General features: G+C 39.1%; 1 protein-coding gene across 1 annotated transcript; it reads left to right on the top strand.

Annotated features, from left to right (window-relative positions):
- Positions 1-1,333: 1,333 nt before the first annotated feature.
- On the top strand, positions 1,334-24,134 carry LOC308668595 (lipase member M-like; the record flags this gene model as incomplete). The annotated part of the gene is made up of 3 exons (XM_081328605.1): positions 1,334-1,339; positions 1,721-1,838; positions 23,617-24,134. 3 exons carry the CDS (start codon positions 1,334-1,336, stop codon positions 23,775-23,777), a joined length of 285 nt encoding a protein of 94 aa, XP_081184731.1. The 3' UTR covers positions 23,778-24,134.
- Positions 24,135-24,401: the final 267 nt, after the last annotated feature.

Here is a 24,401-nt window from a genome sequence, read left to right on the forward strand (position 1 = left end):
CTACAAACAAAGTACCAATAACAATATCCCACTAAAATCTACTCATAAGCTAAATGGAACTTTTTAGTCCCATATTTGTTCTGAATATAATTTATCCATCTCCTCCAAACTGAAATATATCTTTCCTGTGAATGATCTTTCAAATAAGCAGAAATCTTAGACATTTCTGCAAGATTCGAAACTTTAAACACCCATTCTTCTATAGTGGGCAAACTATCCTTCTTCCAATATTGTCCCACCAGTAACCGTGCTGCTGTTATCATGTTCAACATCAAGTTAGTTTCTTTAACATCACAATCTACAACAATACCCAATAAAAACAATTGCGGAGAAAACTTTATCTTTCTCTTAAAAATCTTTTGAATATTCCACCAAATTTTGATCCAAAAAGCTTTTATATTTCTACAAGTCCACCACATGTGAAAATAGGTAGCTTCTAAACTACCGCATCTCCAACATTTAGACTGTAAATTAGGATACATGTTGGACAACTTCTTGGGATCCAGATGCCATCTATAAAACATTTTATAAAAATTTTCTCTTAAGTTTTGAGCCTGAGTAAATTTAACATTTCTGACCCAAATTATCTCCCAGGTGTCCAACGAAATTGGTTCCTGAATATTTTGTGCCCACTTTATCATACAGTCTTTAACCAGTTCCGTTTCCGAATCCAATTCAATTAAAGCATTATATATCCTCTTTATATGTGCACAATTTGAATCTCTAATTTGTTTTACTAAATTTTGATCTGTAATTGTGATGCCAACCTTTTGATCTGACTTCCACCTAGCTTTCAATTGGGTGTATTGAAACCAAGAGTAACTTATGTTTTTTTGTCTTAACTCCTCTAATGATTTAAGTTGCCAATCATTCCCTTGCAATCTAAGTAGTTCCTTATAAGAAACCATATCCATACTCACTCCCATAGATACGCCCTCTATCGCGTGTCCAGGAATTCCCCAAATCGGTATTTTATAATTTAACTTATAATAATACTTTTTCCAGACACGCAATAAAGCACTTCTAAGAATATGGGATTTGAAAGCCCTATCCACCTTCTTATCGTAAAGCAAATATGCATGCCATCCATGATCTTTTCTAAAATGCCTTTAAATTATGTTTGGACTGTATGTGTGTGTTTTTTAATCTACTTTTATTATTGTTACTCTAGTGAGTATTCTAGAATAGTTCATCTGAAAAGCATAAATCTAGGATGCAGCCAAATTGTTTTTGCTGTTAACACATTACAGCCAGGTGAATGCATTCTAATGCCTAGTTAAAAAGATTCCTGAAGGTTTTCAGACACTAAAATTATAATTCTAAAACACTTTCCATGCAGGTGAGATGTGGCTGTTTCTGGTACTGGCTTGCTTAATCCAACAGACAACAAATTCAGAAGAATCTTTCAGAAGAAGACATTTGAATCCTCAAGGATTCCTGACAATTGTAAGTTTTTATATGAAGCAAGTAGGTGACTCCTACCCCTCTCCTCCTCCACCACCACCACCAGGACAGGAACAAAAATATTTTCCCACTGCAGCACATGTATCAGCCCAAGACTTTTTAAACAAACAATGGGTTTGTTTTAATGGCTACCTTGAAAAATTGAGTCCAAGACAATATCAAGTCTAAATGTAAATACTTAAATACGCTTGTACATAGCTTCATGTATAGGTATATAACTTAGAACTTGAGCAACAATTTACTATTTCATTTGCAGCCTGAAATCATTCAGTATTGGGGATATCCCAGTGAAATGTATGAAGTTCTGACTGATGATGGTTATTACCTTCAGTTAAACAGAATTCCTCATGGAAAACACTGTCCACGTAATGAAGGTACGTGCGTAATATATTTTCAGTTCTGAATTGCTTACATACTGCATATATTGTCATTCATATGACCATGAAAATTTTACTATCCTTCTGCTATCCTTACTATCCTTCAGCTTTGACTGAAAAACAGCTTCTGCTGGATTGTTTTTTGAGTCATAGATACTTGGCATGTATATTAGATTGTTGTTGTTGTTGTTAGTTGCGAAGTCGTGTCCAACCCATCGGGACCCTATGGACAATGTTCCTCCAGGCCTTCCTGTCCTCTACCATCTTCTGGAGTCCATTTAAGCTCACGCCTACTGCTTCAGTGACTCCATCCAGCCACCTCATTCTCTGTCGTCCCCTTCTTCTAGTGCCCTCAATCTTTCCCAGCATTAGGCTCTTCTCCAGTGAGTCCTTCCTTCTCATTAGGTGGCCAAAGTATTTGAGTTTTAGCTTCAGGATCTGGCCTTCTAAAGAGCAGTCAGGGTTGATCTCCTCTAGCACTGACTGGTTTGATCGCCTTGCAGTCCAAGGAACTCGCAGGAGTCTTCTCCAGCACCATAGTTCAAAGGCTTCAATTCTTTGGCGCTCAGCCTTTCTTATGGTCCAGCTTTCACTGCCATACATTGCAACTGGGAAGACCATAGCCTTGACTATACGCACTTTTGTTGACAGGGTGACGTCTCTGCTTTTTAGTGTGCTTTCTAGATTTGCCATGACTTTCCTCCCAAGGAGCAAGCGTCTTTTAATTTCTTGGCTACAGTCCCCATCTGCAGTGATCTTGGAGCCCAGGAAAATAAAATCTGTCACTACCTCCATTTCTTCCCCATCTATTTGCCAGGAATTGAGAGGGCCGGATGCCATGATCTTGGTTTTCTTAATGTTTAGTTTCAACCCAAGTTTTGCACTCTCCTTCTTCACTCACAACAAGAGGCTCTTTAGTTCCTCTTCACTTTCTGCCATTAGAGTGGTATCATCTGCATATCTTAGGTTGTTGATGTTTCTTCCGGCAATCTTAATTCCAACTTTTGATTCATCTAGCCCTGCATATGTGCTCTGCATATAAGTTAAATAGGCAAGGCAACAGTATACAGCCTTGCCAGACTCCTTTCCCAATTTTGAACCAATCAGTGGTTCCGTGTCCAGTTCTCACTGTTGCTTCTTGGCCCGCATATAGGTTTCTCAAGAGACAGATAAGATGGTCTGGTACTCCCATCTCTTTAAGAACTTGCCACAATTTGTTGTGATCCACACAACCAAAGGCTTTAGCATAGTCAATGAAGCAGAAGTAGATGTTTTTCTGGAACTCCCTAGCTTTCTCCATGATCCAGCGTATGTTAGCAATTTGATCTCTAGTTCCTCTGCCTCTTCAAAATCCTGCCTGTACTTCTGGTAGTTCTCGATCCACATACTGCTGGAGTCTAGCTTGTAGAATTTTAAGCATAACTTTACTAGCATAAGAAATGAGTGCAATGGTGCGATAGTTTAAACATTCTTTGGCACTGCCTTTCTTTGGAATTGGAATGTAAACTGATCTTTTCCAATCCTGTGGCCACTGTTGAGTTTTCCAAATTTGCTGGCAAATTGAGTGTAGCACTTTTACTGCATTGTCTTTTAAGATTTTGAATAGCTCAGCTGGAATACTGTCACCTCCACTAGCTTTGTTGTTGCTCAGCTTTTCTATGGCCCACTTCACTTCACATTCTAGGATGTCTGGCTCGAGGTCAGTGACCACCTCATTGTGATTATCAGGGACGTTAAGCTCATTCTTGTATAGTTCTTCTGTGTAATTTTGCCACCTCTTCTTAATCTCTTCTGCCTCTGTTAGGTCCCTGCCATTTTGGTCCTTTATCATGCCCATTTTTGCATTAAACGTTCCCTTCATCTATCCAATTTTCTTGAATAGGTCTCTGGTCCTCCCTATTCTATTGTTTTCTTCTATTTCTTTGCATTGTTCATTTAAGAAGGCATTCTTATCTCTTCTAGCTATTCTTTGGAATTCTGCATTTAATTGGGCGTATCTTTCTTTTTCTCCCTTGCCTTTCGCTTCCCTCCTTTCCTCAGCTATTTGCAAAGCTTCCTCAGACAGCCATTTTGCTTTCTTGCATTTCTTTTTCTTTGGGATGGTTTTGGTTGCTACCTGTTGTACAATGTTGCGAACCTGTGTCCATAGTTCTTCAGGCACTCTGTCTATCAGATCTAATTCCTTATATTAGATTACCTTTCTACAAATAATTGATATTAGATTACCTTTCTACAAATAACCCACTATATTAGATTACCTTTCTACAAATAATTGTGCTGCTATTAGTGTTATATTATGGTGGGTGGTTCAGTTTGGGATTCCTTTGAACTTTATGGGTTTCCCTGTAACGTCAACTCTGCCTCTGTGGGCTGGGTCCATATACTTTGTGTCTCCTGCAGATTCCAGATGGAGCATGTGTGGCTGGATTCAGGAGATAGTTAAAGTTTCTCTAAGGGAGAGAGTTTTGCCACTAGACTTGAAAAACGTTTGATGGTCTCTCTTTTACAGGAGCCATTCCTTAACCCAGGGGTGTCAAACTCGCAATGTCACATGACGTGTCATGACGTATCGTGACTTTTTTGCCATTGCCGGCAATGGGGTGGGCACAGTTTCGCTATGATGCATCCGGCCCGTAGGCCAGCAGTTTGACAGCCCTGCCTTAACCCATCTTACTTGAGAACTTTTACTTAATCACCAACTTTAGAATAATCTCCAATTTTAGGAACCATAGTTAAGAAAGTGATAGAGAGCCTGTTACACATGATCCTGGTGGAAGTGAATAATCTTCATTATTTTTAATCTGGGCCATAGCACAAAAGCTGCATTGATGACTCTAATGAAGAGAGACAGGAGTAGTGCATCTGTCCTGGTCCTCTTAGACTCCTTGGTGACATTGAACACAATCAACCATGGTATCTTCCTAAACTAGCATCAAGGATTGGGTGTAGTAAGCATTAAAGGTAAAAGGTAAAGGTTCCCCCGCACATGCGTGCTAGTCGTTTCCGACTCTAGGGGCCGGTGCTCATCTCCTTTTCAAAGCCAAAGAGCCAGCGCTTGTCCGAGGACGCCTCTGCGGTCATGTGGCCAGCATGACTAGACGCCAAAGGCGCATGGAATGCTGTTACCTTCCCACCGTAGTGGTCCCTATTTTTCTACTTGTATTTTTACGTGCTTTCGAACTGCTAGGTTGGCAGAAGCTGGGATGAGTAACAGGCGATCACTCTGTTACGCGGCACTCAGGATTCGACCCGCCAAACTGCCGACCTTCTGATCGACAAGCTCAGCATACTAACCCACTGAGCCACCGCATCCCGTAGTAAGCATTACTTCATGTTTATTCATAAATAAATTAATTTTTACTTGCTTTACTTGTGTTATTTAATCCCATTTTGAAACTGGGAGTGATTGTCAGTATGGGATAAGAGTTTCACTCTGCTGATAATGCACAGCTGTAAATTATTGTCCCAGGGTTAGAGTTAATGAAATTTTAAATTGGTTCCTGGAGGCTGTGGGAGTCTATATGGGACAAAAACAGTTTAGGTTATACCCTACCAACAATCAGAATTGCTACTTTGTGGCTACACATTAACTTTAATCCTGGCACTTAGTGCTGAGCAGAAGTGCTGGTCCATGACTTGAGCATCTTCCTGGTCCTACTTCACATTGGTAGAAAAATCAAATGTGAGCCCTGGCTGAGGATTGCTCTCCCAGCAGCACCAGCAGCAACTAACACAACAGTACATGGACCAGGAACCTCTTGTGTTCTTATATATTTAAATGTGCTCAATTGTTATGCAACTTTATTGCTATTCATTGACCGGAGTTCTTTCATTTGGGACAGTTTTCAGATATTGTTAAAGCAATTTAGTGGTAGATTTAGTAGCACACTTAAGGTTCTGCAGGGCAAAGTGTGATTGATGGAGTGTGTGGCTAGGCACATAGCACCTGTTCAGAAAATCTTACAGCAGCTAACATCTTTTCTTGGTATCATCTGGCTGCCCTTGCAGATGGCCCATAATCCTGGGAAGAGAAGCATTTGGTATAAAGTACCCTTGACAAAGAGTGCACAAGTAAAACTTATATTTTGCCGTTTGGATCCTGACCTTTACACACTCCTAATGTAAGTGTGATGCTGTAAAGGGATCTTAACAAGACAAAATGTAATTACTAAAGTAATACATTATTGCTGGAGGAGCATTATACTTATAGGTAACATGCAATAAATCATGTATTCTTGGATGCAGGGCCTAGACCAATTGTTTTATTGGTACATGGTTTTGTGGCAGAAGGGAGATGTTGGATTGCAAATCTTCCTAGCAACAGCCTGGGATTTTTTCTAGCAGATGCTGGCTATGATGTCTGGATAATAAACACTAGAGGGACCACTTGGTCTAGAAGACACAAGGAATTTTCAATTGACCAGCAAGAATTCTGGGAATTCAGATAAATTCGAAGGAGAATTGATAGTAAAAATGTTTGGTGAAAGTCTAGCAATTTGTTAGGAAATGATGTTGTAGGGTTTATGTAAATTAATGAATAAATATTTTTCTATAATATGAATCAAGTTAAAATGCATACAATAAACATTTATTCAAAAACCAATATCACAAAGAAAAAAAATAAAAATAGAAAATAGGCTAGAAGCTGTCATAATAATAACAGTATTGAAATATATGAACTGGTGAGGCATCAGGTTTTCAGTTCGAAAAGGTTTTTAAAAGGCTTTTAAACAAAATGTTTAATGACATTCAAGTTTTCTTCATTAAATACCTTTTGGTTTTCTTGGCGAAAATATGCATTTTGAATACACAACATAAGGAGAAAAAAGATATTTCAATTTTGATATGATTAAGAGATTAGCATTTATCATGTGTTACTGAAGCTTTTGAATATCAAATTATGTTAAACTAAGATTCTTTGATAATTAAAATATGAAGGATACATTTTATTGTAATTTCCAATTTATAAAATGCCTCACTGTAAATCATTATCTGTATCAGCAAACAGACATTTTTCTGAGTTTCCCAGTTTGAATTATTATTATTTTTAAAATGGAGAAAACTAGAGCATTTTCATGTTAGTTGGGTTTTAAAGGATTGCTGAAACTTTGCTCAGTAGCCCTTAATTAAGTACTTCAATCCTATTATCCAAAGTTAGTAACCTTGGTATTATTACAGGTTGATTAATTTGTATGTGTTTTTGTGTTACAGTTTTCATGAAATAGGAATTTATGATATACCAGCAACAATAAACTTCATCTGACAGGAAACAAAACAAGACTCTTTATATTATGTTGGCCATTCACAAGGAGCAACAATAGTTAAGAATATAGTCTTGGCATCATTTTATAATAAAACTGTTTTTCTCTGTCTGCTAACCATAGGACCCAGCAACCCTTTTTTCAACTGGGTTGAGCAATTCCAAGAAAATGACTGTATTTTTGTTGGCTTTTGTCCATATCATCTTACCCCCAGCATTCTACGTCTCTGCTGCAGAGTTTTCAAAATGTATTCTGGTTAAGAGTCTTTAACAGATTTGAGGATGTCTGTCAAAAATTTACAAATGCCACTTCAGCCATCAGAGTGGGCCTCGATTTCAAGGAGGTGCCCCATTTTGCCTGAATGCAGCAACTTTGCTTCTACTGAGGACAAGCAAGTTCAAATGGCTGCTTCCACTTTCTGAACTTTTGCTGAAGCTAATTGTGGCAAATGTAACACAGCAGCCGGTTTTTAGTTAGCTCCCCTAAGATACCTAAATAGGAATATCTCATTTGGAGATTTACAATTTACAGTATTATAAGTTTGCTGGAAAATCTTCATCCATCAGAATGAAAGTGACAGAGCATTTATCTGTCTCCCCCCCACCCCCCACAATATCATTTTTCCAATTCTAAATCTTCTTATGGTCTTCTCTTTTCCCATGTTCTCCTTTGTTGTTGTTATTGTTGTTAGTTGCGAAGTCATATCCAAACCATCGCGACCCCATGGACAACATTCCTCCAGGCCTTCCTGTCCTCTACCATCTTCTGGAGTCCATTTAGGCTCACGCCTACTGCTTCAGTGACTCCATCCAGCCACCTCATTCTCTGTCGCCCCTTCTTCTATTGCCCTCAATCTTTCCCAGCATTAGGCTCTTCTCCAGTGAGTCCTTCCTTCTCATTAGGTGGCCAAAGTATTTGAGTTTTAGCTTCAGGATCTGGCCTTCTAAAGAGCAGTCAGGGTTGATCTGCTCTAGGACTGACTAGTTTGATCGCCTTGCAGTCTAAGGCAGTGTTTTTCAACCACTGTTCCGCGGCACACTAGTGTGCCGCGAGATGTTGCCTGGTGTGCCGTGGGAAAAATTGAAAAGTAATTATAAAATACTTTCTTTGTGTTTATTTGATTCCTATTCAAGAGAATTACTTTATATATAGTCAATATAGGCACAGAGTTAATTTTTTTAACATTTTCTAATGGTGGAGTGCCTCGTGATTTTTTTCATGAAACAAGTGTGCCTTTGCCCAAAAAAGGTTGAAAAACACTGGTCTAAGGGACTTGCAGGAGTCTTCTCCAGCACCATAGTTCAAAGGCTTCAATTCTCTGGTGCTCAGGTGCTCAGCCTTTCTTATGGTCCAACTTTCACAGCCATACATTGCAACTGGGAAGACCATAGCCTTGACTATATGCACTTTTGTTGGCAGGGTGATGTCTCTGCTTTTTAGTGTGCTGTCGAGATTTGCCATGGCTTTCCTCCCCAGGAGCAAGCATCTTTTAATTTCTTGGCTGCAGTCCCCATCTGCGGTGGTCTTGGAGCCCAGGAAAATAAAATCTGTCACTACCTCCATTTCTTCCCCTATTTGCCAGGAATTGAGAGGGCCAGATGCCATGATCTTGGTTTTCTTAATGTTAAGTTTCAACCCAAATTTTGCACTCTCCTTCTTCACCCGCAACAAGAGGCTCTTTAGTTCCTCTTCACTTTCTGCCATTAGAGTGGTATCATCTGGATATCTTAGGTTGATATTTCTCCTGGCAATCTTAATTCCAACTTTTGATTCATCTAGCCCTGCCTTTCTCATGATGTACTCTGCATATAAGTTAAACAGGCAGGGCGACAATATACAGTATACAGCCAATCAGTGGTTCCGTGTCCAGTTCTCACTGTTGCTTCTTGACCCACATATAGGTTTCTCAAGAGACAAATAAGATGGTCTGGTACTTCCATCTCTTTAAGAACTTGCCACAGTTTGTTGTGATCCACACAATCAAATGCTTTAGCATAGTCAATGAAGCAGAAGTAGATGTGATCTCCTTCCTAGATCACTGCTAATTTTTATTCTTCTGCTGTGAGTCTCTCAGTTATGGGAACCATTCGACATAGTGGGAATAAGGTTGTAAACTACTTCCAAAATACTTTTTTGGTAGCAAGTGGTGGTCTTCTGAAAACCAATAAAACATTATTGGTTTGCATAAAAAAGGTAGTGTCATAATTGAATTTCTCAAAAGGAGGAATAAGACTTGGGGCAATATTGAAGGTAAATTGGAGCAATCATACAACCCTACCATTTTTTAAAAACCATTTTATTACATTTCAAAAAAAGAAAATACAAAATGATTTTAAAAAAACAGGGAAAGGTTATCAATAGATAGAAAGGTTAAAATTCAAAAGAAAAAAGGGTGCAAAAGGGATAAGCAAAATAATATTTTAAAAAAGAAAGACCTCTGACTTTCCTCAGTACAGATACCAATATACAACGAGGCAATCTTTTACTCTAAGTTAAACATAACATAATCAATATTTAACTCTACATGTAACAGTATTCACTGGTAATCCTCCACTTACAACAACAATTCAACCCAATATATTTGTTGCTAAGTGGGGCAGTTGTTAAGTGAGTTTTGCCCTTTTTTGGCAGTGCTTTATAGCACTGTCTGAGTGGTTTACAATGTAAAAGCATTATTTGTATATTGGCCCCAACAATCAGGGTCCTTATTTTACTGACCTTTTTGCAGGATGGAAGGCTGAAACAATCTTTCAGCCCCATCAAGATGAAACTCCAGGCTGTGGACAGAGTTTGTCCGCAATAGTGCACTTCAACAACTGTGCCACATTTTATTTAAATATATCACATAAATACATGCCAGTTGCCAAGTGCCCAAATTTTGATCACTTGACTGTGGGGATGTTGCGATGGTTGTAAGTATGAAAAATGATCATAAAACACTTTTTCAGGGCTGTTGTAACTTTGAACAGTCACTAAACAAATAGTTGTAAGTTGAGGACTAGCTATACAATATTTCTACATTTTTTCACAAATAATTATCTAATCATTAATCCTAATGTATCTATCATTATCAAACAAGATTATAAAAATAATCTCTAGTTTGAAAATAAAGCTAAACAAAATATTAAAAAGGGCCAAAATACTCAATTTCAACATCTTCATTCTTTCAGTTTTCCAAATCCACACTTTTGTTACTAATTTTTACATCTGTTTCATTTCCTCACTGATATAATCTTAACCCTCCCAAAATCTCATATTTCCTCCATTCTAGTCAACTATCATAATAAAAGGTTTCCTAATCTCAATTACACATCCATCTTTACATTCTTATAAACCTCTCATTAAAAATCCTATTCATCTTAAACTTCATTCCTTAATCCCACATATTTAGCAATAATCAAAATTAATATTACAGCCCCAAATTACAAGTTTAACCTTATCAATTAAACAGCCTAGTGGTCTAGTGGTGAATACTCTTGTCTCCCACTTGGAAAGTTGAATGTTCAATCCTAAGTAGTGGCAGATGTTTCTCTCCTAGGGTGCAAAGAGAAAATATCTGCTATGAACTCTGCATAGGCATCAGGAAGGGCATCTGGCCAGTAAATGCCCAGCTCCATCTAGTTGCCCCAATTCTACCCCCCAAAAAGAGAGTTGTTGTTGTTGTTGTTGTTGTTAGTTGCGAAGTCGTGTCCGACCCATCGCGACCCTATGGACAACGTTCCTCCAGGCCTTCCTGTCCTCTACCATCTTCTGGAGTCCATTTAAGCTCACGCCTACTGCTTCAGTGACTCCATCCAGCCACCTCATTCTCTGTTGTCCCCTTCTTCTAGTGCCCTCAATCTTTCCCAGCATTAGGCTCTTCTCCAGTGAGTCCTTCCTTCTCATTAGGTGGCCAAAGTATTTGAGTTTTAGCTTCAGGATCTGGCCTTCTAAAGAGCAGTCAGGGTTGATCTCCTCTAGCACTGACTGGTTTGATCGCCTTGCAGTCCAAGGAACTCGCAGGAGTCTTCTCCAGCACCATAGTTCAAAGGCTTCAATTCTTTGGCGCTCAGCCTTTCTTATGGTCCAGCTTTCACTGCCATACATTGCAACTGGGAAGACCATAGCCTTGACTATACGCACTTTTGTTGACAGGGTGACGTCTCTGCTTTTTAGTGTGCTTTCTAGATTTGCCATGACTTTCCTCCCAAGGAGCAAGCGTCTTTTAATTTCTTGGCTACAGTCCCCATCTGCAGTGATCTTGGAGCCCAGGAAAATAAAATCTGTCACTACCTCCATTTCTTCCCCATCTATTTGCCAGGAATTGAGAGGGCCGGATGCCATGATCTTGGTTTTCTTAATGTTTAGTTTCAACCCAAGTTTTGCACTCTCCTTCTTCACTCACAACAAGAGGCTCTTTAGTTCCTCTTCACTTTCTGCCATTAGAGTGGTATCATCTGCATATCTTAGGTTGTTGATGTTTCTTCCGGCAATCTTAATTCCAACTTTTGATTCATCTAGCCCTGCATATGTGCTCTGCATATAAGTTAAATAGGCAAGGCAACAGTATACAGCCTTGCCAGACTCCTTTCCCAATTTTGAACCAATCAGTGGTTCCGTGTCCAGTTCTCACTGTTGCTTCTTGGCCCGCATATAGGTTTCTCAAGAGACAGATAAGATGGTCTGGTACTCCCATCTCTTTAAGAACTTGCCACAATTTGTTGTGATCCACACAACCAAAGGCTTTAGCATAGTCAATGAAGCAGAAGTAGATGTTTTTCTGGAACTCCCTAGCTTTCTCCATGATCCAGCGTATGTTAGCAATTTGATCTCTAGTTCCTCTGCCTCTTCAAAATCCTGCCTGTACTTCTGGTAGTTCTCGATCCACATACTGCTGGAGTCTAGCTTGTAGAATTTTAAGCATAACTTTACTAGCATAAGAAATGAGTGCAATGGTGCGATAGTTTAAACATTCTTTGGCACTGCCTTTCTTTGGAATTGGAATGTAAACTGATCTTTTCCAATCCTGTGGCCACTGTTGAGTTTTCCAAATTTGCTGGCAAATTGAGTGTAGCACTTTTACTGCATTGTCTTTTAAGATTTTGAATAGCTCAGCTGGAATACTGTCACCTCCACTAGCTTTGTTGTTGCTCAGCTTTTCTATGGCCCACTTCACTTCACATTCTAGGATGTCTGGCTCGAGGTCAGTGACCACCTCATTGTGATTATCAGGGACGTTAAGCTCATTCTTGTATAGTTCTTCTGTGTAATTTTGCCACCTCTTCTTAATCTCTTCTGCCTCTGTTAGGTCCCTGCCATTTTGGTCCTTTATCATGCCCATTTTTGCATTAAACGTTCCCTTCATCTATCCAATTTTCTTGAATAGGTCTCTGGTCCTCCCTATTCTATTGTTTTCTTCTATTTCTTTGCATTGTTCATTTAAGAAGGCATTCTTATCTCTTCTAGCTATTCTTTGGAATTCTGCATTTAATTGGGCGTATCTTTCTTTTTCTCCCTTGCCTTTCGCTTCCCTCCTTTCCTCAGCTATTTGCAAAGCTTCCTCAGACAGCCATTTTGCTTTCTTGCATTTCTTTTTCTTTGGGATGGTTTTGGTTGCTACCTGTTGTACAATGTTGCGAACCTGTGTCCATAGTTCTTCAGGCACTCTGTCTATCAGATCTAATTCCTTATATTAGATTACCTTTCTACAAATAATTGATATTAGATTACCTTTCTACAAATAACCCACTATATTAGATTACCTTTCTACAAATAATTGTGCTGCTATTAGTGTTATATTATGGTGGGTGGTTCAGTTTGGGATTCCTTTGAACTTTATGGGTTTCCCTGTAACGTCAACTCTGCCTCTGTGGGCTGGGTCCATATACTTTGTGTCTCCTGCAGATTCCAGATGGAGCATGTGTGGCTGGATTCAGGAGATAGTTAAAGTTTCTCTAAGGGAGAGAGTTTTGCCACTAGACTTGAAAAACGTTTGATGGTCTCTCTTTTACAGGAGCCATTCCTTAACCCAGGGGTGTCAAACTCGCAATGTCACATGACGTGTCATGACGTATCGTGACTTTTTTGCCATTGCCGGCAATGGGGTGGGCACAGTTTCGCTATGATGCATCCGGCCCGTAGGCCAGCAGTTTGACAGCCCTGCCTTAACCCATCTTACTTGAGAACTTTTACTTAATCACCAACTTTAGAATAATCTCCAATTTTAGGAACCATAGTTAAGAAAGTGATAGAGAGCCTGTTACACATGATCCTGGTGGAAGTGAATAATCTTCATTATTTTTAATCTGGGCCATAGCACAAAAGCTGCATTGATGACTCTAATGAAGAGAGACAGGAGTAGTGCATCTGTCCTGGTCCTCTTAGACTCCTTGGTGACATTGAACACAATCAACCATGGTATCTTCCTAAACTAGCATCAAGGATTGGGTGTAGTAAGCATTAAAGGTAAAAGGTAAAGGTTCCCCCGCACATGCGTGCTAGTCGTTTCCGACTCTAGGGGCCGGTGCTCATCTCCTTTTCAAAGCCAAAGAGCCAGCGCTTGTCCGAGGACGCCTCTGCGGTCATGTGGCCAGCATGACTAGACGCCAAAGGCGCATGGAATGCTGTTACCTTCCCACCGTAGTGGTCCCTATTTTTCTACTTGTATTTTTACGTGCTTTCGAACTGCTAGGTTGGCAGAAGCTGGGATGAGTAACAGGCGATCACTCTGTTACGCGGCACTCAGGATTCGACCCGCCAAACTGCCGACCTTCTGATCGACAAGCTCAGCATACTAACCCACTGAGCCACCGCATCCCGTAGTAAGCATTACTTCATGTTTATTCATAAATAAATTAATTTTTACTTGCTTTACTTGTGTTATTTAATCCCATTTTGAAACTGGGAGTGATTGTCAGTATGGGATAAGAGTTTCACTCTGCTGATAATGCACAGCTGTAAATTATTGTCCCAGGGTTAGAGTTAATGAAATTTTAAATTGGTTCCTGGAGGCTGTGGGAGTCTATATGGGACAAAAACAGTTTAGGTTATACCCTACCAACAATCAGAATTGCTACTTTGTGGCTACACATTAACTTTAATCCTGGCACTTAGTGCTGAGCAGAAGTGCTGGTCCATGACTTGAGCATCTTCCTGGTCCTACTTCACATTGGTAGAAAAATCAAATGTGAGCCCTGGCTGAGGATTGCTCTCCCAGCAGCACCAGCAGCAACTAACACAACAGTACATGGACCAGGAACCTCTTGTGTTCTTATATATTTAAATGTGCTCAATTGTTATGCAACTTTATTGCTATTCATTGACCGGAGTTCTTTCATTTGGGACAGTTTTCAGATATTGTTAAAGCAATTTAGTGGTAGATTTAGTAGCACACTTAAGGTTCTGCAGGGCAAAGTGTGATTGATGGAGTGTGTGGCTAGGCACATAGCACCTGTTCAGAAAATCTTACAGCAGCTAACATCTTTTCTTGGTATCATCTGGCTGCCCTTGCAGATGGCCCATAATCCTGGGAAGAGAAGCATTTGGTATAAAGTACCCTTGACAAAGAGTGCACAAGTAAAACTTATATTTTGCCGTTTGGATCCTGACCTTTACACACTCCTAATGTAAGTGTGATGCTGTAAAGGGATCTTAACAAGACAAAATGTAATTACTAAAGTAATACATTATTGCTGGAGGAGCATTATACTTATAGGTAACATGCAATAAATCATGTATTCTTGGATGCAGGGCCTAGACCAATTGTTTTATTGGTACATGGTTTTGTGGCAGAAGGGAGATGTTGGATTGCAAATCTTCCTAGCAACAGCCTGGGATTTTTTCTAGCAGATGCTGGCTATGATGTCTGGATAATAAACACTAGAGGGACCACTTGGTCTAGAAGACACAAGGAATTTTCAATTGACCAGCAAGAATTCTGGGAATTCAGATAAATTCGAAGGAGAATTGATAGTAAAAATGTTTGGTGAAAGTCTAGCAATTTGTTAGGAAATGATGTTGTAGGGTTTATGTAAATTAATGAATAAATATTTTTCTATAATATGAATCAAGTTAAAATGCATACAATAAACATTTATTCAAAAACCAATATCACAAAGAAAAAAAATAAAAATAGAAAATAGGCTAGAAGCTGTCATAATAATAACAGTATTGAAATATATGAACTGGTGAGGCATCAGGTTTTCAGTTCGAAAAGGTTTTTAAAAGGCTTTTAAACAAAATGTTTAATGACATTCAAGTTTTCTTCATTAAATACCTTTTGGTTTTCTTGGCGAAAATATGCATTTTGAATACACAACATAAGGAGAAAAAAGATATTTCAATTTTGATATGATTAAGAGATTAGCATTTATCATGTGTTACTGAAGCTTTTGAATATCAAATTATGTTAAACTAAGATTCTTTGATAATTAAAATATGAAGGATACATTTTATTGTAATTTCCAATTTATAAAATGCCTCACTGTAAATCATTATCTGTATCAGCAAACAGACATTTTTCTGAGTTTCCCAGTTTGAATTATTATTATTTTTAAAATGGAGAAAACTAGAGCATTTTCATGTTAGTTGGGTTTTAAAGGATTGCTGAAACTTTGCTCAGTAGCCCTTAATTAAGTACTTCAATCCTATTATCCAAAGTTAGTAACCTTGGTATTATTACAGGTTGATTAATTTGTATGTGTTTTTGTGTTACAGTTTTCATGAAATAGGAATTTATGATATACCAGCAACAATAAACTTCATCTGACAGGAAACAAAACAAGACTCTTTATATTATGTTGGCCATTCACAAGGAGCAACAATAGTTAAGAATATAGTCTTGGCATCATTTTATAATAAAACTGTTTTTCTCTGTCTGCTAACCATAGGACCCAGCAACCCTTTTTTCAACTGGGTTGAGCAATTCCAAGAAAATGACTGTATTTTTGTTGGCTTTTGTCCATATCATCTTACCCCCAGCATTCTACGTCTCTGCTGCAGAGTTTTCAAAATGTATTCTGGTTAAGAGTCTTTAACAGATTTGAGGATGTCTGTCAAAAATTTACAAATGCCACTTCAGCCATCAGAGTGGGCCTCGATTTCAAGGAGGTGCCCCATTTTGCCTGAATGCAGCAACTTTGCTTCTACTGAGGACAAGCAAGTTCAAATGGCTGCTTCCACTTTCTGAACTTTTGCTGAAGCTAATTGTGGCAAATGTAACACAGCAGCCGGTTTTTAGTTAGCTCCCCTAAGATACCTAAATAGGAATATCTCATTTGGAGATTTACAATTTACAGTATTATAAGTTTGCTGGAAAATCTTCATCCATCAGAATGAAAGTGACAGAGCATTTATCTGTCTCCCCCCCACCCCCCACAATATCATTTTTCCAATTCTAAATCTTCTTATGGTCTTCTCTTTTCCCATGTTCTCCTTTGTTGTTGTTATTGTTGTTAGTTGCGAAGTCATATCCAAACCATCGCGACCCCATGGACAACATTCCTCCAGGCCTTCCTGTCCTCTACCATCTTCTGGAGTCCATTTAGGCTCACGCCTACTGCTTCAGTGACTCCATCCAGCCACCTCATTCTCTGTCGCCCCTTCTTCTATTGCCCTCAATCTTTCCCAGCATTAGGCTCTTCTCCAGTGAGTCCTTCCTTCTCATTAGGTGGCCAAAGTATTTGAGTTTTAGCTTCAGGATCTGGCCTTCTAAAGAGCAGTCAGGGTTGATCTGCTCTAGGACTGACTAGTTTGATCGCCTTGCAGTCTAAGGCAGTGTTTTTCAACCACTGTTCCGCGGCACACTAGTGTGCCGCGAGATGTTGCCTGGTGTGCCGTGGGAAAAATTGAAAAGTAATTATAAAATACTTTCTTTGTGTTTATTTGATTCCTATTCAAGAGAATTACTTTATATATAGTCAATATAGGCACAGAGTTAATTTTTTTAACATTTTCTAATGGTGGAGTGCCTCGTGATTTTTTTCATGAAACAAGTGTGCCTTTGCCCAAAAAAGGTTGAAAAACACTGGTCTAAGGGACTTGCAGGAGTCTTCTCCAGCACCATAGTTCAAAGGCTTCAATTCTCTGGTGCTCAGGTGCTCAGCCTTTCTTATGGTCCAACTTTCACAGCCATACATTGCAACTGGGAAGACCATAGCCTTGACTATATGCACTTTTGTTGGCAGGGTGATGTCTCTGCTTTTTAGTGTGCTGTCGAGATTTGCCATGGCTTTCCTCCCCAGGAGCAAGCATCTTTTAATTTCTTGGCTGCAGTCCCCATCTGCGGTGGTCTTGGAGCCCAGGAAAATAAAATCTGTCACTACCTCCATTTCTTCCCCTATTTGCCAGGAATTGAGAGGGCCAGATGCCATGATCTTGGTTTTCTTAATGTTAAGTTTCAACCCAAATTTTGCACTCTCCTTCTTCACCCGCAACAAGAGGCTCTTTAGTTCCTCTTCACTTTCTGCCATTAGAGTGGTATCATCTGGATATCTTAGGTTGATATTTCTCCTGGCAATCTTAATTCCAACTTTTGATTCATCTAGCCCTGCCTTTCTCATGATGTACTCTGCATATAAGTTAAACAGGCAGGGCGACAATATACAGTATACAGCCAATCAGTGGTTCCGTGTCCAGTTCTCACTGTTGCTTCTTGACCCACATATAGGTTTCTCAAGAGACAAATAAGATGGTCTGGTACTTCCATCTCTTTAAGAACTTGCCACAGTTTGTTGTGATCCACACAATCAAATGCTTTAGCATAGTCAATGAAGCAGAAGTAGATGTGATCTCCTTCCTAGATCACTGCTAATTTTTATTCTTCTGCTGTGAGTCTCTCAGTTATGGGAACCATTCGACATAGTGGGAATAAGGTTGTAAACTACTTCCAAAATACTTTTTTGGTAGCAAGTGGTGGTCTTCTGAAAACCAATAAAACATTATTGGTTTGCATAAAAAAGGTAGTGTCATAATTGAATTTCTCAAAAGGAGGAATAAGACTTGGGGCAATATTGAAGGTAAATTGGAGCAATCATACAACCCTACCATTTTTTAAAAACCATTTTATTACATTTCAAAAAAAGAAAATACAAAATGATTTTAAAAAAACAGGGAAAGGTTATCAATAGATAGAAAGGTTAAAATTCAAAAGAAAAAAGGGTGCAAAAGGGATAAGCAAAATAATATTTTAAAAAAGAAAGACCTCTGACTTTCCTCAGTACAGATACCAATATACAACGAGGCAATCTTTTACTCTAAGTTAAACATAACATAATCAATATTTAACTCTACATGTAACAGTATTCACTGGTAATCCTCCACTTACAACAACAATTCAACCCAATATATTTGTTGCTAAGTGGGGCAGTTGTTAAGTGAGTTTTGCCCTTTTTTGGCAGTGCTTTATAGCACTGTCTGAGTGGTTTACAATGTAAAAGCATTATTTGTATATTGGCCCCAACAATCAGGGTCCTTATTTTACTGACCTTTTTGCAGGATGGAAGGCTGAAACAATCTTTCAGCCCCATCAAGATGAAACTCCAGGCTGTGGACAGAGTTTGTCCGCAATAGTGCACTTCAACAACTGTGCCACATTTTATTTAAATATATCACATAAATACATGCCAGTTGCCAAGTGCCCAAATTTTGATCACTTGACTGTGGGGATGTTGCGATGGTTGTAAGTATGAAAAATGATCATAAAACACTTTTTCAGGGCTGTTGTAACTTTGAACAGTCACTAAACAAATAGTTGTAAGTTGAGGACTAGCTATACAATATTTCTACATTTTTTCACAAATAATTATCTAATCATTAATCCTAATGTATCTATCATTATCAAACAAGATTATAAAAATAATCTCTAGTTTGAAAATAAAGCTAAACAAAATATTAAAAAGGGCCAAAATACTCAATTTCAACATCTTCATTCTTTCAGTTTTCCAAATCCACACTTTTGTTACTAATTTTTACATCTGTTTCATTTCCTCACTGATATAATCTTAACCCTCCCAAAATCTCATATTTCCTCCATTCTAGTCAACTATCATAATAAAAGGTTTCCTAATCTCAATTACACATCCATCTTTACATTCTTATAAACCTCTCATTAAAAATCCTATTCATCTTAAACTTCATTCCTTAATCCCACATATTTAGCAATAATCAAAATTAATATTACAGCCCCAAATTACAAGTTTAACCTTATCAATTAAACAGCCTAGTGGTCTAGTGGTGAATACTCTTGTCTCCCACTTGGAAAGTTGAATGTTCAATCCTAAGTAGTGGCAGATGTTTCTCTCCTAGGGTGCAAAGAGAAAATATCTGCTATGAACTCTGCATAGGCATCAGGAAGGGCATCTGGCCAGTAAATGCCCAGCTCCATCTAGTTGCCCCAATTCTACCCCCCAAAAAGAGAGTTGTTGTTGTTGTTGTTGTTGTTAGTTGCGAAGTCGTGTCCGACCCATCGCGACCCTATGGACAACGTTCCTCCAGGCCTTCCTGTCCTCTACCATCTTCTGGAGTCCATTTAAGCTCACGCCTACTGCTTCAGTGACTCCATCCAGCCACCTCATTCTCTGTTGTCCCCTTCTTCTAGTGCCCTCAATCTTTCCCAGCATTAGGCTCTTCTCCAGTGAGTCCTTCCTTCTCATTAGGTGGCCAAAGTATTTGAGTTTTAGCTTCAGGATCTGGCCTTCTAAAGAGCAGTCAGGGTTGATCTCCTCTAGCACTGACTGGTTTGATCGCCTTGCAGTCCAAGGAACTCGCAGGAGTCTTCTCCAGCACCATAGTTCAAAGGCTTCAATTCTTTGGCGCTCAGCCTTTCTTATGGTCCAGCTTTCACTGCCATACATTGCAACTGGGAAGACCATAGCCTTGACTATACGCACTTTTGTTGACAGGGTGACGTCTCTGCTTTTTAGTGTGCTTTCTAGATTTGCCATGACTTTCCTCCCAAGGAGCAAGCGTCTTTTAATTTCTTGGCTACAGTCCCCATCTGCAGTGATCTTGGAGCCCAGGAAAATAAAATCTGTCACTACCTCCATTTCTTCCCCATCTATTTGCCAGGAATTGAGAGGGCCGGATGCCATGATCTTGGTTTTCTTAATGTTTAGTTTCAACCCAAGTTTTGCACTCTCCTTCTTCACTCACAACAAGAGGCTCTTTAGTTCCTCTTCACTTTCTGCCATTAGAGTGGTATCATCTGCATATCTTAGGTTGTTGATGTTTCTTCCGGCAATCTTAATTCCAACTTTTGATTCATCTAGCCCTGCATATGTGCTCTGCATATAAGTTAAATAGGCAAGGCAACAGTATACAGCCTTGCCAGACTCCTTTCCCAATTTTGAACCAATCAGTGGTTCCGTGTCCAGTTCTCACTGTTGCTTCTTGGCCCGCATATAGGTTTCTCAAGAGACAGATAAGATGGTCTGGTACTCCCATCTCTTTAAGAACTTGCCACAATTTGTTGTGATCCACACAACCAAAGGCTTTAGCATAGTCAATGAAGCAGAAGTAGATGTTTTTCTGGAACTCCCTAGCTTTCTCCATGATCCAGCGTATGTTAGCAATTTGATCTCTAGTTCCTCTGCCTCTTCAAAATCCTGCCTGTACTTCTGGTAGTTCTCGATCCACATACTGCTGGAGTCTAGCTTGTAGAATTTTAAGCATAACTTTACTAGCATAAGAAATGAGTGCAATGGTGCGATAGTTTAAACATTCTTTGGCACTGCCTTTCTTTGGAATTGGAATGTAAACTGATCTTTTCCAATCCTGTGGCCACTGTTGAGTTTTCCAAATTTGCTGGCAAATTGAGTGTAGCACTTTTACTGCATTGTCTTTTAAGATTTTGAATAGCTCAGCTGGAATACTGTCACCTCCACTAGCTTTGTTGTTGCTCAGCTTTTCTATGGCCCACTTCACTTCACATTCTAGGATGTCTGGCTCGAGGTCAGTGACCACCTCATTGTGATTATCAGGGACGTTAAGCTCATTCTTGTATAGTTCTTCTGTGTAATTTTGCCACCTCTTCTTAATCTCTTCTGCCTCTGTTAGGTCCCTGCCATTTTGGTCCTTTATCATGCCCATTTTTGCATTAAACGTTCCCTTCATCTATCCAATTTTCTTGAATAGGTCTCTGGTCCTCCCTATTCTATTGTTTTCTTCTATTTCTTTGCATTGTTCATTTAAGAAGGCATTCTTATCTCTTCTAGCTATTCTTTGGAATTCTGCATTTAATTGGGCGTATCTTTCTTTTTCTCCCTTGCCTTTCGCTTCCCTCCTTTCCTCAGCTATTTGCAAAGCTTCCTCAGACAGCCATTTTGCTTTCTTGCATTTCTTTTTCTTTGGGATGGTTTTGGTTGCTACCTGTTGTACAATGTTGCGAACCTGTGTCCATAGTTCTTCAGGCACTCTGTCTATCAGATCTAATTCCTTATATTAGATTACCTTTCTACAAATAATTGATATTAGATTACCTTTCTACAAATAACCCACTATATTAGATTACCTTTCTACAAATAATTGTGCTGCTATTAGTGTTATATTATGGTGGGTGGTTCAGTTTGGGATTCCTTTGAACTTTATGGGTTTCCCTGTAACGTCAACTCTGCCTCTGTGGGCTGGGTCCATATACTTTGTGTCTCCTGCAGATTCCAGATGGAGCATGTGTGGCTGGATTCAGGAGATAGTTAAAGTTTCTCTAAGGGAGAGAGTTTTGCCACTAGACTTGAAAAACGTTTGATGGTCTCTCTTTTACAGGAGCCATTCCTTAACCCAGGGGTGTCAAACTCGCAATGTCACATGACGTGTCATGACGTATCGTGACTTTTTTGCCATTGCCGGCAATGGGGTGGGCACAGTTTCGCTATGATGCATCCGGCCCGTAGGCCAGCAGTTTGACAGCCCTGCCTTAACCCATCTTACTTGAGAACTTTTACTTAATCACCAACTTTAGAATAATCTCCAATTTTAGGAACCATAGTTAAGAAAGTGATAGAGAGCCTGTTACACATGATCCTGGTGGAAGTGAATAATCTTCATTATTTTTAATCTGGGCCATAGCACAAAAGCTGCATTGATGACTCTAATGAAGAGAGACAGGAGTAGTGCATCTGTCCTGGTCCTCTTAGACTCCTTGGTGACATTGAACACAATCAACCATGGTATCTTCCTAAACTAGCATCAAGGATTGGGTGTAGTAAGCATTAAAGGTAAAAGGTAAAGGTTCCCCCGCACATGCGTGCTAGTCGTTTCCGACTCTAGGGGCCGGTGCTCATCTCCTTTTCAAAGCCAAAGAGCCAGCGCTTGTCCGAGGACGCCTCTGCGGTCATGTGGCCAGCATGACTAGACGCCAAAGGCGCATGGAATGCTGTTACCTTCCCACCGTAGTGGTCCCTATTTTTCTACTTGTATTTTTACGTGCTTTCGAACTGCTAGGTTGGCAGAAGCTGGGATGAGTAACAGGCGATCACTCTGTTACGCGGCACTCAGGATTCGACCCGCCAAACTGCCGACCTTCTGATCGACAAGCTCAGCATACTAACCCACTGAGCCACCGCATCCCGTAGTAAGCATTACTTCATGTTTATTCATAAATAAATTAATTTTTACTTGCTTTACTTGTGTTATTTAATCCCATTTTGAAACTGGGAGTGATTGTCAGTATGGGATAAGAGTTTCACTCTGCTGATAATGCACAGCTGTAAATTATTGTCCCAGGGTTAGAGTTAATGAAATTTTAAATTGGTTCCTGGAGGCTGTGGGAGTCTATATGGGACAAAAACAGTTTAGGTTATACCCTACCAACAATCAGAATTGCTACTTTGTGGCTACACATTAACTTTAATCCTGGCACTTAGTGCTGAGCAGAAGTGCTGGTCCATGACTTGAGCATCTTCCTGGTCCTACTTCACATTGGTAGAAAAATCAAATGTGAGCCCTGGCTGAGGATTGCTCTCCCAGCAGCACCAGCAGCAACTAACACAACAGTACATGGACCAGGAACCTCTTGTGTTCTTATATATTTAAATGTGCTCAATTGTTATGCAACTTTATTGCTATTCATTGACCGGAGTTCTTTCATTTGGGACAGTTTTCAGATATTGTTAAAGCAATTTAGTGGTAGATTTAGTAGCACACTTAAGGTTCTGCAGGGCAAAGTGTGATTGATGGAGTGTGTGGCTAGGCACATAGCACCTGTTCAGAAAATCTTACAGCAGCTAACATCTTTTCTTGGTATCATCTGGCTGCCCTTGCAGATGGCCCATAATCCTGGGAAGAGAAGCATTTGGTATAAAGTACCCTTGACAAAGAGTGCACAAGTAAAACTTATATTTTGCCGTTTGGATCCTGACCTTTACACACTCCTAATGTAAGTGTGATGCTGTAAAGGGATCTTAACAAGACAAAATGTAATTACTAAAGTAATACATTATTGCTGGAGGAGCATTATACTTATAGGTAACATGCAATAAATCATGTATTCTTGGATGCAGGGCCTAGACCAATTGTTTTATTGGTACATGGTTTTGTGGCAGAAGGGAGATGTTGGATTGCAAATCTTCCTAGCAACAGCCTGGGATTTTTTCTAGCAGATGCTGGCTATGATGTCTGGATAATAAACACTAGAGGGACCACTTGGTCTAGAAGACACAAGGAATTTTCAATTGACCAGCAAGAATTCTGGGAATTCAGATAAATTCGAAGGAGAATTGATAGTAAAAATGTTTGGTGAAAGTCTAGCAATTTGTTAGGAAATGATGTTGTAGGGTTTATGTAAATTAATGAATAAATATTTTTCTATAATATGAATCAAGTTAAAATGCATACAATAAACATTTATTCAAAAACCAATATCACAAAGAAAAAAAATAAAAATAGAAAATAGGCTAGAAGCTGTCATAATAATAACAGTATTGAAATATATGAACTGGTGAGGCATCAGGTTTTCAGTTCGAAAAGGTTTTTAAAAGGCTTTTAAACAAAATGTTTAATGACATTCAAGTTTTCTTCATTAAATACCTTTTGGTTTTCTTGGCGAAAATATGCATTTTGAATACACAACATAAGGAGAAAAAAGATATTTCAATTTTGATATGATTAAGAGATTAGCATTTATCATGTGTTACTGAAGCTTTTGAATATCAAATTATGTTAAACTAAGATTCTTTGATAATTAAAATATGAAGGATACATTTTATTGTAATTTCCAATTTATAAAATGCCTCACTGTAAATCATTATCTGTATCAGCAAACAGACATTTTTCTGAGTTTCCCAGTTTGAATTATTATTATTTTTAAAATGGAGAAAACTAGAGCATT

The sequence above is a fragment of the Vipera berus genome (genome assembly GCF_964194415.1).
Source record: "Vipera berus genome assembly, chromosome: 5".
Taxonomy (NCBI): Eukaryota; Metazoa; Chordata; class Lepidosauria; order Squamata; family Viperidae; genus Vipera; species Vipera berus.